The sequence below is a fragment of the Orbicella faveolata genome, unplaced genomic scaffold, assembly GCF_042242905.1.
Source record: "Orbicella faveolata isolate gen_17 unplaced genomic scaffold, um_ofav_v1 contig_13, whole genome shotgun sequence".
In the NCBI taxonomy this organism is placed as follows: Eukaryota; Metazoa; Cnidaria; class Anthozoa; order Scleractinia; family Merulinidae; genus Orbicella; species Orbicella faveolata.
The window spans coordinates 3,010,096-3,024,176 of NW_028301540.1; the positions used below are offsets into that span (position 1 = coordinate 3,010,096).

The 14,081-nt window shown below is 39.2% G+C and overlaps 1 protein-coding gene across 1 annotated transcript; it reads right to left on the reverse strand.

Annotated features, from left to right (window-relative positions):
- Positions 1–117: 117 nt before the first annotated feature.
- LOC110053883 (chondroitin polymerizing factor 2, non-catalytic subunit-like) lies at positions 118–12,847 on the reverse strand. The gene is made up of 8 exons (XM_020760194.2): positions 11,430–12,847; positions 8,470–8,698; positions 5,535–5,668; positions 4,888–5,090; positions 3,894–4,157; positions 3,104–3,299; positions 1,957–2,172; positions 118–1,200 (listed from the first exon to the last, which is right to left on the reverse strand). The coding sequence occupies exons 1-8, from the start codon at positions 12,438–12,440 to the stop codon at positions 973–975; spliced, it is 2,481 nt and encodes an 826-aa protein (XP_020615853.2). The 5' UTR covers positions 12,441–12,847; the 3' UTR covers positions 118–972.
- Between the last annotated feature and the right edge of the window lie 1,234 nt (positions 12,848–14,081).

Sequence of the window (14,081 nt, forward strand, 5' to 3'; positions counted from 1 at the left end):
AGAAGACTCCCCGCATTAGCCTCGGTTCCAAGCTAGTTCCAGTCCAATATCGAGAATACGAAAATGGTCTTTAAGGCTCGTATAATCTGAGGGAAAGATTAAAAACTCTCGATACTATCACTTTCTCCGATAACTCATTTATTGTAATTTTCTTGTACAAAATTAGAAGATCTATCGTATCTTTCCTTACATATTCCTATAAGTTAACATTCATTGTTAGCCATTTGTTAGACTAATAAAAACTGTAAAGTTTCTTAGTCGCCTTTTCGTTATGTGGCAGATTCCTTCTCATCGTAAAAACTACAAATACTGTTTGTCATCTAGCAAATACTCGGAGTAAAAACAAACATGATTGAGAGAATGCTAATCTAACAACATTCATTCAGACTTGAACTTTTTCCGTTTTGTGGAGGAGCGATCCAACCCCAAACAAATCACAATTACAATCCATTCTCGGATTTTCTTTGGCAAGGGGCTGATACTGTTACCGCAAATATCTGCTGAACGTGGCATCCCTTACTTAATAGCACTCCTCGGGAGGTTAAATATTGAACACAGCTTGTTAAATAAGTTGACATAAGCTTATCTTTAAATAACAACTTGCTTTTATGTAAGAGCATTAAGAGGAATGAAATATTTGTTGACCGCTGAAACCTTAGAATCAAAGATACAAATTATTATCGCTGCTCAGTAAACATTTGTCACACGTAAGACTTAATTTTCCTGTTGACCAGTTCTATCATTTCATGACCCGCATGCGAGACTTGCTATTAAAAATTTGAGATATTAACTGTCGATTATTAGAACTACGTACACAGATTTTCCAGGAAAGATTGCGTGACAAGTTCAAAGACCCTCTCCGGAGACGGTTACTACTAATTGCGTCGTTACGCAAGTGTTTTTTCAAGATTCTTAAAGGTTGTGAAGGAGATACTGTTAATTATTGCTTTGACTAATAGTGATACTAACTAACTAACGTAATTGGTGCACTTCTGTCGCCCCATTCCCCTGAATCTTCTGTTCCATCTCGAACATAAGGAGAGCGAGCTGGGAACGAGACGCCATTCCTTCTGCTTTGATTGTGAGGCATTCGTTGTACTCATCTTCCTTCAGATGCGGATCACACGTGACGTTTTGAAATCGTTTTCTTAAGTCAATGTCCACAGCTTGGAAAACATGCAAGGGACTCGCGGAAAATACCTGCAAAAGAAAAGGGAAATTGCTTGATATGATACCAGATTATCTGCGATCAAGATTTGTTTATCACGACAATGCGACTAGTATGCGGGGAGACGCGGGTTCGAATCCTGCTCGGGACACGAATTTTTCTTTCATTTCAGAGACTTGTGTCGAAAGCCGCCTGTAAGTAATTTACATCTTTCTATCGTCGTTTATAAGGCTTTCCTGGCCCAAATAATTTCTATTCTACTTGATTTCTATACCCAGAAATAAACTGCGTGAAAAAGCATATCCTTTACAGCGGCACATACCCACATAGCTTACATATGGGAGTACCCACCCTAGTCTCCCACGCAGACGCTCTTAGGGCTCGTCACGCGTTCCTCTCCACGAACGTGGGAAAGAACGCGTGACGATCCCTAAGAGCGTTAGCCTGCAGTGCAGGCGTCTTATTGGGGCGAGTTAGCGTTACAACCTTGCGACCGCCTTTTTAGACCGCCATGTTAGACCGCCATGTTAGACGGTGGGGGATGGGGGAGGGGAAAAATGAGAAGACTAACTAAGACTAGATTTTCTTCGCTCCACCCCTCCCCTGTCATTCACCCCCTTGGTAAAACTTTCTTTCTTTCCCCAGTCTTCCACTGCATGAAAAATTCAAGATGGCGGCTAAACTTTTTACGATGTGAGCGCTCGCTCGAAAAAATCTCGCCTGCTCTGCAGGCTATAAGAGCGTCTGCGAGGGGGGCTATACCACAATAAATCAACTCTCATCTTTACCTCCATTAAATCCAGTGCTGGTGTTTTGTGCTCTTTTAAGAAGTCGTCATTACTCATTCTCAGGTCTTTATAGTCCTTGTTATCAAAGCAGGCCATGTCTCTTGGTCCTTGGGCCCAGCGTCCCGTGTCCCTGTGCACTGGAATCACATCCGGGACCGGCCTTTGACGATACACAATACTGGGATCGTAGTATGCGAAGGGAATGGGAAAGAACACCTAAATGAAGATTACAAAACGCATTAACGCACTGGGGAGCAGGGATGGCGCAGTGGTGAGAGCACTCGTCTCCCACTAACCTGGCCCGGGTTGGATTCCGTCCCGGTGTCATATGTGGGTTGAGTTTGTTGTTGGTTCTCGCCTTGCTCCGAGGGTTTTTCTCTGGGTTGCCCGGTTTTCCCTCTCCACAAAAAACAAAACAACTCCAAATTCGAATTCGACCTAGCCTGTGTTGCGAGCGTTCCCGTACGAGCCGCACAAAATTGGGCCGCGGAAAGAGCTGCTTCCAAAGAGCTTTTTCGATCTGCTAAGGCTAACGTGGCTCTTTTCCCATCATTACATGTAAGGTTCGGGGTGAAAGTTATGAGTTTCCATTGTTGAATCCTTTTATTTAAGTATCTTTTCGAGACGAACTGATCAATGTAGTAAAACTTTTACAGTAACTTCAAACTCAAGACTTTCGAAAAAGATGCCTTGGGGCGACCTGGGGAGTCTGACACTTGTTTAGCTCAGAAACTTGCTACATTTTCAGAGAATTCCTGAAGGCTCAAGGTCGTAGAGCTTTGAACGAAAAAGTACAAATTTCGTGCAAATAAATTGAATTCAGGTGCTTTAGTAACGTTTTCGCAACAGGAGGGCAAAATTATGTGATCTGAACTTGTTTGTAAGAAAAACCTTTCCAGTAGATGGTTAAACCAGCCGGGCAAAAATCGTCCTCACAACTGGTCAATTTGCCTAGTGCCCTGCCCTTAATGAAACTCCTACAAATTATTAGCTTGCTTGCACGTCCTCTTGGGAGATCTTAGCGAGCTTGCTTGCTAGGCCTCCAGGCTTACAACCAGGCCTCTGGGTAGTTTCCAGTTCCTACAGTTCAAATTCGCGGAAACTCCGCGACAGCAGGGACTTACTTCCACGCTACCAGTTTACTCACCTGCTCACCACTGAGAGCGTTAACACGACACCGGTTTAAAAAGTTGACGTTGAACTCGACTCTAAGAGCCGTGAGGAAGATAAGAGCATTGGCAGGCAGCTTCATGGTAACTATGTCCATTAGCAGCGTCACAGAATTGTACCTCACTCCAATCTGTATCCATGGCAACTGAGCCCACGTGTACTTCTGTTTGTACCTGGATATCAGGACATGGATTAATGGGAAGTGGGTCTAACAGATCACTACAGGGGTGAGGTAAGTCTTCGCAACTGCCGGTGCTGAATACTGTTTCATGTAGAGCGAACACACTAGGAGAGTTCCTAGCTCCGCCCATCCACTCCTGGGTAGCCTGTTCCAGGCTCTCGGTAGTTAGGTCCTCCCTCGTTTTTTTCTCTCGCTCGCCCTCTTTTTTTCGCTCGGCCCTAACTACTGAGAGCCTGGAACGGCCACCTCTCCACAACGGTAACGGCCACTAAAGCGCATCCTAACTGCCAAAATAACCTCTTGCAACTGCCAGTTAATAAACGACTGACGAATGGTGTCTACGAAACTTGATCCGTACCACCCGCCGTTAGTCCCTGTTTCTGTTTTATTGATACCTTTTCAATGTGTTATGGATGTATACACTACAACAAGCATTTTTTTAAACAAATTTGTTGCACCTCCGAAAAAAAACATTAGTCGTATTACAAGCCCACCTCCCCATAACAACCACCTCTCTACAACAGTCACTTTCCATTGCTCTCAAGATGGCCGTTGATGAGAGGTTTAACTGTATATCACTACTTACCGTGCAATAAGGGCCTTCCCACCCGCAAATGGGTCTTCTCCGGTTTTCTTAATGGTTCCATCTCTAACGTTCACAAAGACAGTAAGTAACACGACGTTCTCACCAGTCTGTAGACAAACTTTCTGATACATCTGCAGAAATTCATCCAGTTTGTCCGTGTCTCCCCTTGTGACCGGAAGAACAAGATGTATTCCACGCTGCTCAATGGCAGTTGGCATCTGGATGCTTTCCACCCTGGTGTACGGTCTCAGAAGATGAACGCGTCTGAAGGAAAATATTTAAAGGAGCTCAGTTCCTGATATATTGCGTATTCCTGTTTCATTAGTCTCTATTAATCTTTACTGATATTTTGATGGTTTATATCTATTTATTTTGTTTTGTTTTGTATATTTAATCTTGTACCAAGTTTGTGATACTTATGTGTACCAATGTATTTGTTGTGCCTCTTTCCTGACTCTTACATTTTTAATTAATATAATTACGGTCACCCAACTAGTTTAGCTTTTTAGTTATTTTGGGTGTCCCACTACTGTATGTACTGTACTGTTTATTTATATATTTATAATTACAATCTTGTAAATTCTTTTAGTTGTTTACAGTAGTAGAAATAAAACTGTTGTTGTTGCACATGATTTCTACAATCTTGAAAAAATTGGGTACGCTTATTGTGTATAGTTGGATAAAATTTAACTGAAAAAATAGTGAAACTACACTCTGAACAATTGCATGCTCACAATACATCATTTTTTGAGTTTCTGATCCAAGAAAAACAAATTCTCTTTTTCCTTTATGGTTAATTATTGCAACCAGGAGGTCCGCTCTTAGGCATGGTTAAATCTATGTATTACAAAAGCTTGAAACATCGGTGCTAAACGTAAAAGAAATTTCATTTGGGCTTCATCTTTGCAAAAATATTTTTACGAAATTAACACGTAAATGATGCGGAAACTACCAGGTAAACTATATTTTTGCGAGGCATTTACCAGCAACACACCTGACAGTCGAGTCTTCCTTGCTTCCAGTATTCTTGATTCCTATATCCAGGATATATTCAGCACCTCGTCTCGGATCAACTCGTCGGTAGCCGTTGATAAGGCGAAACTCTTTCTGTGCACTGCTGTACTCTCGTGATAACATTTTAATTGCTGTTTCCTTGACATCTTCGACGTCTCTTTTGTAGTCACCGCGCAAAGGAACCTGGAAAAAGAATCTAAGGTTAACTACACAAGACATACACACAGTGAAGATATACGATCAGTGTAAAACGAAGACTGCAGACTACAGACTTTTTAAGTATTATCGTGTTATTTCCACTATGGAGTACTGACCGTAAACAAGGTTATTCAGGCTGATCGCAGCAAACGTCTGCACTCCGGTTAGCCTGAATTTCACTTCGGTTAGACTGAATATCACTAAGGTTAGCCTGAATATCACTCAGGTTACCCTAAATAACACTCTGGTTAGCCAGTTTACGATTAGCTCTCAATGATGGAAATGGTATTCAGCTAAAAAGTCCACAGTCTGCAGTCTGCATTTTACCCCGAGTCTGCATTTTACCCGCGTTCCGTTCACCGGAAAGATAGACTGGGAAGTCAGCATTCAGCACTGAAATAATCACAAATTACGACAAAAGTGACGTACCTTGGGATTAACTTCAGTGAATCCATAACTTGAAGTATCTGTAAAATATTCCCACTGCAGCACTTCGAAACGAGACTGAGGTTTGAAAGGTTGACGGAAACCGATAGGCCATGAAGGTCTCTTTTCCGGAACACCTAAGAATACATCGCGATCAGTATAATAAAGAGAAAAATAAGTGTGTATTTCCCTTGGGCAGTGCTGCAAGCAGTCTATCGTCTAAGCTTGCATACAGTTTTTTTTAAATTTTGTTCTCACGAGTAAATTATACTTTTCATTCCCAAGTTTGCGCAATTTACATTTTGGCGCGAAATTAAAGAAGCGCGCGGCTTCCCATCTCCTTTTTTGGAATCTCTCGTGACGACAAGGAAGGCAGTTACAAAATGATCGAAAGAAAATCTTTCAAAAAAACTGTCAATTACAATCTGAAAGAAAGCCAAGGGAATTTACAGGAGAGCAGACAGATTAGGTAAGTCTTTTTGGTCAATTCCGAGGAAAGATGGCCTTCCTACCCAGCGACCTATCCACCTCTTGGAGGCAAGACTATTTCTATTAAAGCTTATTTCATTTGTCGATTTCTTTAGTGAAAGCATTTCAGTTTGAATATTCCTGGATAAGCTTAAATGAGACTCAGAGGGTTATCAGCTCATCGTAATTATCTTATCTTGTATCTCAAATATCTTGATGTGATCGAACATGGATAGTAGAAGACTCTTGACTATCCATGGATCGAATGAGCACGAAGAACACAAATCACCTGGGACCTAATGCATTGTGACTTCAGTGTCCCGTATTTAGAGTTATTTCGGCCACGTACAAAACTACCTTTAAATTGAAGGAAACTTGAAAATAATGGTTTGCTACGATAGAAAAGCACTTACAACAATAAACCATAAAGGAACAAGGATGATCAAGGATGGAGAAGATTGACACGGATTACAGAAGAGGAACTTGAAACATTTAAGCTCCTTTAAGTTGCTCTGTCATTGACAAAAATATATAGCTTAAGCTTAAGCTTTAACTTAATTTAAGCTTAGTGTCAATATGAGTTTGTGATTTAGGCCCCATTTCCTAGTTGGGGAAAAAGATATGATGGTAATGGTGATAATGACCTTAACTAATGCTCTGAGGGTTGAGATTCTGTGTAATAATTAATTTGAAGAAACAACAACAACATCAACAAATACTACGCTTGAAAGAGGGAAATAATACAAATGTTTACTTTGCTATGTAAAATTATAGAATAGTTCACAGAAAAATACATAAATGTTATTTGCCAGTGGGAAGTCCATATGGAGAAAAAACTTGCTTTAGGTTTTGAGTACAGCCTCGAGGCCATTTTAGGGCATTAGGGCAAAGTTTTTCTCTGGGAAATATCAGGTTTTTTTTCCTTTTAATAAAACTTGCAAAATTTCAACAGCCAGAAATTTTGAAATCATGAGAATACATAGAGTAAAAGAGCCATTCAGTGCCAGCACACACTCAAGAGTGAGGAGAAACGTTTTCACTGATACAGGGTAAGTTTTTTTTAAGTTTTCATTTCATGAAATGTCCAGCTTAAATAGTTTACAGTGAGCCAAAACCTTACGTTTCTAGCAAGGAGATGTGAGGTGGAGCAGTCCGTAACTTGAGGTCTGTATCATGAAAAAATGCCTGTGAAATTAGCCAATCAAATTCTAGGTTCACTGAGATACTTGAGAAAACAAGAATCTTTTCCACATATTGGAGTAATATCAGTCATTTTCAGCCTGTATACAGCTGCTCCCTCCCTTCAAGGGGAGAGAGCAGCAGGATACCATTTTCAGTCAAAACACTTCAGCTGGATATCAAAATATGTAAAAATAACATCCCTTAAAATAGTCGTAGTACAATATCTATGAAAATCCTTGATAATTAACACCCAAACAATTGCAAAATATAAGAAACTCTTAAACACTCTTATAATAACAATATTTCGTTCTCAGGTAGAATATAAGCCCATTTTGATGGGGAAAAATAGGAGAGAAAAAAAGGAGGGAAAAAACTCCCTACTTTCAACATGTCTACTTTCTTTTAGACCATTAAATTATCAGATCTGGAAACATTAATATGGCAGAAATAGTGGTCTTTGGAACATGGGATAAACAAACATAAATAATGTTAATGTTTAATTTAATGCCTTCCTTCCAATATTAGCCCCCTTTTTAAGTGTTCTACAAGTGTCCTTATGTTAAGAGCATTCCTAATGTTAATCGCCTCCTAAAACATTTTACAATATTGATCATGCATGTTTTTGGCGGATATTTTTTAAGGATGTGGCTAATTGCAGACTTATTGCTCATGATCATACATCACCTATACATCAAAGTTTATTTACTGCTAAAAAAAAGAAAAATAAATACCCCATCATGCATGGACTCAAACAAGAGACCCCTGGCTCCAAAAATCAATTATATCATAATAATATGATTCTAAAAAATATATCTAAATTGATAAATAACTGATCTTTCACATATTTACTTGTAATATGATTCTAAGCAGGCTGAGAAGCAGGCTAACTCCTTCTGTTAACCTAGCTAGGTGCTAAATTGAGTCATCAACACCATTAATCAAATGGTGATGAGTGAAATTAGGGAACAATTTCAAGCGCATTTTGTCAAAATTCTAATATTAAAAAATGCAAGTGAAATTATTTCTTAATTTCAAGAGTATACTGGTCATTTGGTTACCTTTCAATATCATAGGAGACAAATTACGTTTACAATTGTGGGATTTTTACATGTTTATTGTAGCAAGAAATTTTGTGCCAAACATTGCCATGGAAATTTTGTAACTTCCGCAGCAAAATTAAGGAGTAATATGTCACCTGTGATATTATAGTAAAGAAGCCAATATTTATGAATATTATTTACCCTTTGGTAGCTGTGTGACAAAGTAAATCTGCAACTTGTTAACTTACCATCTGGTAGATATGGTAACATGTCTTTAATAACATTCTGCAATGTCCTTGTCTCAACAAACGTTCTATTAAGCTCCAGTTCAGTGTAGTAGCGGTGCATTTTGTACATAACCAGAGGATCTGTAACAGGGTGCAAGCTTATAACACGAGACATCCTTCTCTCTTTGATCAGATTTATTATGTCATTAGATTCACTGTCTTTGGGAATATGGTAAAATAGCTCTGATGTCTGAAATAAATAAAAAAGTAAATCAATACCTAAATTCTGAACACATCTAAATTCTCATTTCGAAATTTATGCACTGGTAAGCAGACAAGCAATGAGAAGAAAGAAAAACTTCTTTAAAATAATAGAAATGATATTAATGAAACATATTCTTATAACTGAAATTTATTACAATAGAAATATATATGTCTTGGTTTTTTTGCCAGCACCATTTTATTGAAACACAGAATATTTTTTACCACCAACAAGTATCAGACTAAACAATACCATAAGCCAATGTGCACAAATAGGCTAATGCAGCAAGGCCAGGTGGTCAGCGCATTGGACTTGCACTCCAGCAGTCCTGGGTCCTGAGTTCTGCTCTGACCACTACCTGGATTTGTTTCACAGTAGTCCTGAGTTCAAATCCTTTGCCATGCTTGTAAAAAGCCAACTGGTTTGCCTCCCGCCAGTTTTTTTTTATAGTTTTTATTGATTTAAATTAAATTAAATAGAGTTGCGAAGCAACAGAGCCCAATATGAGAACATATTTTTATCTAACTATCTACTAATATATTGTGGTATTGCTGTCTCAAAATAGCATTTAATTTATATAATCAGGAGCACTGCTTTTAGGCTTGGCTAAATATCATTGTATTCATCCTGAAAGTATTCCAACTCTTCAACATTTTCTTTCAGTGGGCCATATTTGCATTTTTTGAGCAGTTCTGTAATTTTTCTTCTAACTCATTGACCTTAGCTTTCCTACTGTGAGCTTTTGCTTTGCTATAATTGATAGTTAGCTGTCAAATTTCATATTTTAATAAATCCGTAACAACCCACTTATCAACAACCTCTTTAAATTCTTCCAGCCAACTTTAAATATTTGCATCAAGAGGATCACAATAATTGATTTCATTCACTAAAGTAGAATTAAATTTCCAAAAGCTTAGACCACATTGATGCTGTCATCTACACCATTTATAAGTAATACTATCTCAGAGTGACGGATTTAATAGATGGTTTTATATATTGTGAAATGACATCATCTTGTAAACCATCACTTTTCAACCAAAAGTCTACTTGTCTCTGAATAATTTGAGTTTTTTGACATTGTGTAAAAGTTTCTCTTTGGGATGCCTGACATGCCAAATATCTATCAAATCCTACTTCAAACAAATATCTCCTAAAACCTTGAGCTAGTCTTTTGTTTTCTTGAGACCATCACTCCCGTCTAAGTCTTGGTCAAAAATCACATTGAAATCTCCACCAACAACCACAGCAAAATCTGAGAGAGTAAACAAACCTTTAAGCTCCTCAGAAATTGTTTTGAAAAAAATCACTTTACTTGGCAAGTTTACTTGGCACACAGATGTTAAAAAGTAGAAATGGGAAGTCCTGGATCATAGTCTCAAGAAGAATATAGTGAACTGGCGAATCAACTTCAACAATTTGAAGTCTAACTGATCTTTTACAAGAATAAGAATGCCCCTGCTATTACAAGACACATGGCGTCCTGCCAGTTGGAATTCTTAACAATTTTATCTTCAGTTTGAAATATTTGTTTCAGTTGTTTGCTCGGCCCAGCTAGCTGGTACCAACTAGCCTTTGTGCTATAAACACTGCCGAGGGTAAATAAAAGGTCATTTATTATTTATTTTCATTTGGGTTCTAAAAATTAACCTCAGTAAAGGTGGTATGATAAAATGCTCACAAACTGAGTTTGGTTGTGCAAGATCGGCAAATACTTGGTTATCAGTCATTTGGAAGGGACCTCGCTGTGCTTCATGCTATAAACCTTAACCCAAATCTTTTTCTCTAGCCAAAATAGCCTACAGCCAATGTGCTGGTGATGTCCTGACTCCAGCAAGCAATGGTCACAAAGATAACAAGAGATTTGCTAGTAACCTCGACTAATATTGGTAAGTCAAACTAAGGGTTTTCTGGCTCAAAGATTTTGCAATAGACCTATACCCCTCAGAATTAAGTGTTTGTCTAGCTATATCTTTAAGAAAGAGTACAAATGCCACCTTCTGAATAATCAAACTTGATTTTGCTGCTGCCATGTCTTTGATTTTACTTTCATACAAGAGTGAATGTAGTGTATGTATGTTGTTACATGGTGTATGTAGATCTACATGTACCTTAGCTGAATTACTTTTTTTTTTGCTACCATTTACTTGACCATGGTAACTACTTCGGCCACCGCTCAATGTATAAATTTTATCTCCTTATGGCTTTATATTTCTTTTTTTTTTTTTTTTTTTACTATTTTCATTACTTTACCTATAAAATGTATCTAAATGCCCTATATAGTGAAATAAAAGAATTGAATTGAATTGAATTGAATCAAGTTTGAGGTCTTTAAGCTATGAGTGTACGACAAAGAACAAGTTCTTGTTGATTTAAGGCCCAAACTCATCAGCGTCTGTAATTACCTAAGGAGGTGAAACTCCCCAGTCCACCACCTTAAGCCCGCCGGGGAAAAAAAAAAAACTCTCGCGGGCAAAACACAATTAACTGAATCAATTATAAACACAACAAAGACTAAGAAAAGCAACAATGTTGATCACGCAAACAGACTACGGCTAGATAATACCGGGCCACTCATTTGCATCCGTATATGTTTCGTTCTTAGAAGCATTGAGAGATATGTTGATATAAAGTGGCCCGGTATCGTAAAATCGCTCCCATACTACTCACAGCTTCAAACTGTAAGTAAATAAAAGTTTGCGCCTTTGCCCACCGGCCTTACCTCATAACTCCAAGTACACTGCAGTCTGACATTCTTGAATAAACATCGCCCGAGTTCTACGTCTTCATGTTCGGTCAAGGCGTCTTCTAGACAACTGTCCAAGTGAGGGACCAACTTCATCAGCGCGCTTCTTGACAAAGCAACTCCTGCACCACCTTGACAATACTTCTCGTGCGTGTACAAATCGCCATCGCCATTCCCCCCGTTAGCTCTGAATGAACCGGGTCTACCGAGGTAAACATCTTTAGAACTGTTCACGCTATTCAACAGCTCCACAAATTTCTCGGGCTTAAGGTACATCGCGTCTTCCACACGCATAAACCATTCAAAATTGTTGGCATAATGATCATGCATATATTTTAACATTTTAAAGGACATTTTTGTCTTCGAAAAATTCTCATCTTCTACGTCGGCCAATTGCACAATCGGCAAACCCAACACTTTGCTGTACTTCTCGTAAAAGTCAACATCTCTAGAGAAAGGAGTGAAGAATATAATTTTTGGTAAAAGTGGAGCCCATGTGTTATTTACGGCGAGCACTAAGGAGTCAATGTTTTCTTCAGAGGTCAAAATACCAACAAGTAATTTGTCTCTATGACCAAGTTCACTAGCAACGTAGAAAGGCCGTAGACCATAACTGAAATGAGTCACTTTCGGTGGCACTGTATTATGTACAACCGGCTTAGACTCCTCGCTTGTTGTCTTCCTTGATTCGAAGTCGCCAGGTTGTTTTTGGTGACCCAAAATCAAAACTTGCGACTCTTCTAAATCGTACAAACATTGTTGTTCCACAACAGGGATGTAAAACATAGACAAAGCGAACCCAAGGCTCACGCCGATAATCGCCGGTATAACTGGACGAAATCTCATTCCACGAACAGACTTCATTTTCCGACTGAACGAAGTTGAACCTGAAAAATATCGACTGTTGTCGTCTAAAGATGCGCTGGTACGATTAACACCCCCATCCAACGCTTCGTGAGGGTGAGTTTTGCGGTGAAATGTTGCCATGACGGTTATTAGAGAACCTGACCTTGCCGAGTAAAATTGTCGATTTATCCTCCAACATTATTTGAGCAATTTACCTAAGATCATCGAAACCCTTTCTTATTGTTCTTTCGCAGCGGCTATGAAGCAATTCTCGGAGCTTCATTGGTACTCGTGCTTTGATGAATATTTCATGAGTCACTTGTCCATTTGTTGCTCTTTTGTTGTTCCGGCTTGTTGTTGATTCAGGTGTCGATCGATACTCGTGGTTACCGAGGAAATTTACATATTGGCTGTTTGGGTTTTGTTGTTGTGGCCCATAACCTCCTCTTTCTTACAAAGAAGAACTCGGTTCTTCTGTTATTCACTTCGAAACTCTGCCGAGAGCCTAAGGACGGATGGATATAGGAGACAGACTGGGCTATCGCGCGCATGTCTTACGCAAAAAATCAGAGAAAACGTCCCGTCAGCTACCTCTCTATTCAACGCACGCCCCACCCCCTACCCCGTCAATTCTCCCGTTTTGCGCTGGTGTCCAGTTCTCTCGCGATTCTGTCTGCGCGTTCAACGATCCGGCTGTCTGCGCGTTCAACGATCCGGATCGAAAAGAGAATATGGGAAAATAGAAGGCTGAGAACAGTCTAAGCCTCAGCTTGAACAGTAGACAGAGCGGTAAATAAAATGAATACGATAAATGGCAGTTATAAAATTTAGCTGCTTTCCCTGGGCAGGTGGTCGCGCAAGATGAGTTCGAGATTTCTATCGCGTGCTAGTTGGCGCACTCCGAGTCAACTATCACGCGATAGAAATCTTGAGCTCATAATCTAATTGTTTATTAGCTGAGACTTTCCAGTTCTCTTTACCGTGTTAGTCATAGCCCCCTTAACTTTTTATAATCCAAAATATTTTTAGCGATTTGAGAAAAGGTAAAAGTTAGTCCACCGCGCAGAAGCTCTTTGGAATTGTCACGCAATATGAGCACAAAGAGGTAACGTACAAGCGATCAGCAGGTGATCCAGAAAGACAGAGGCTATTTTCTCCCTTTTATAACTATTTGAGTACCTAAATGACGTGTTCAGCACGTCATGATTTATGTCTTTCAGGTGCCTATATGACGTCCTGAGTACGTCAAAGTTTGGTTAAAATCAAATTGCCGGTATACCAGAAACAGCTTTTATCGGCATGCGAGATTCGTAACAGGTTTTACGGGACACTGCTAGTTTCCCATTGCTGTAACGCCATATGAGCACCAAACTCACTTATAGAACTTGTAAACTTCCCTTCCCCTTCAAAATTTGCTGTGCTTTATTGTCCAGAGATACGAGATCGTTGGTTCATACCGTAAAACTTCAATAATCCCCCTTCGCCTATCCGCCCTCAAAAGCATGCCTCACTAATCTCCAGCTTTCCCCACTAATCTCTCCGGACCTGATGAAGCCATTGGCTTTCATATTTACAATAAAATTTCTTCCGATTTCAAAGCCCGCTATAATGTTGGGAATAAATTTGTATTTTGTTGCACAGTCTTTCTGTTTTTACTGTAATTATAAATCTTATTTTGTGCCTTACATCGTTTCCGCATGTATTTTTTTTGCGTGAACCTGAGTTTTCTCAGATTCCAAATCTCTTCCAAGTATAATAGCATTTAATTAAGGCAAAACAATC

What these genes read in the sequence shown, in the direction of transcription:
- LOC110053883 (XM_020760194.2), bottom strand. Translation starts at nt 12,440, where the DNA reads ATGGCAACATTTCACCGCAAAACTCACCCTCACGAAGCGTTGGATGGG. An exon ending in AAGGAAGACTCGACTGTCAG is followed by an intron (nt 4,158 to 4,887) that starts GTGTGTTGCTGG and finishes ATTTTCCTTCAG; the next exon opens with ACGCGTTCATCTTCTGAGAC. An exon ending in ACGCTCTCAGTGGTGAGCAG is followed by an intron (nt 2,173 to 3,103) that starts GTGAGTAAACTG and finishes ATCTTCATTTAG; the next exon opens with GTGTTCTTTCCCATTCCCTT.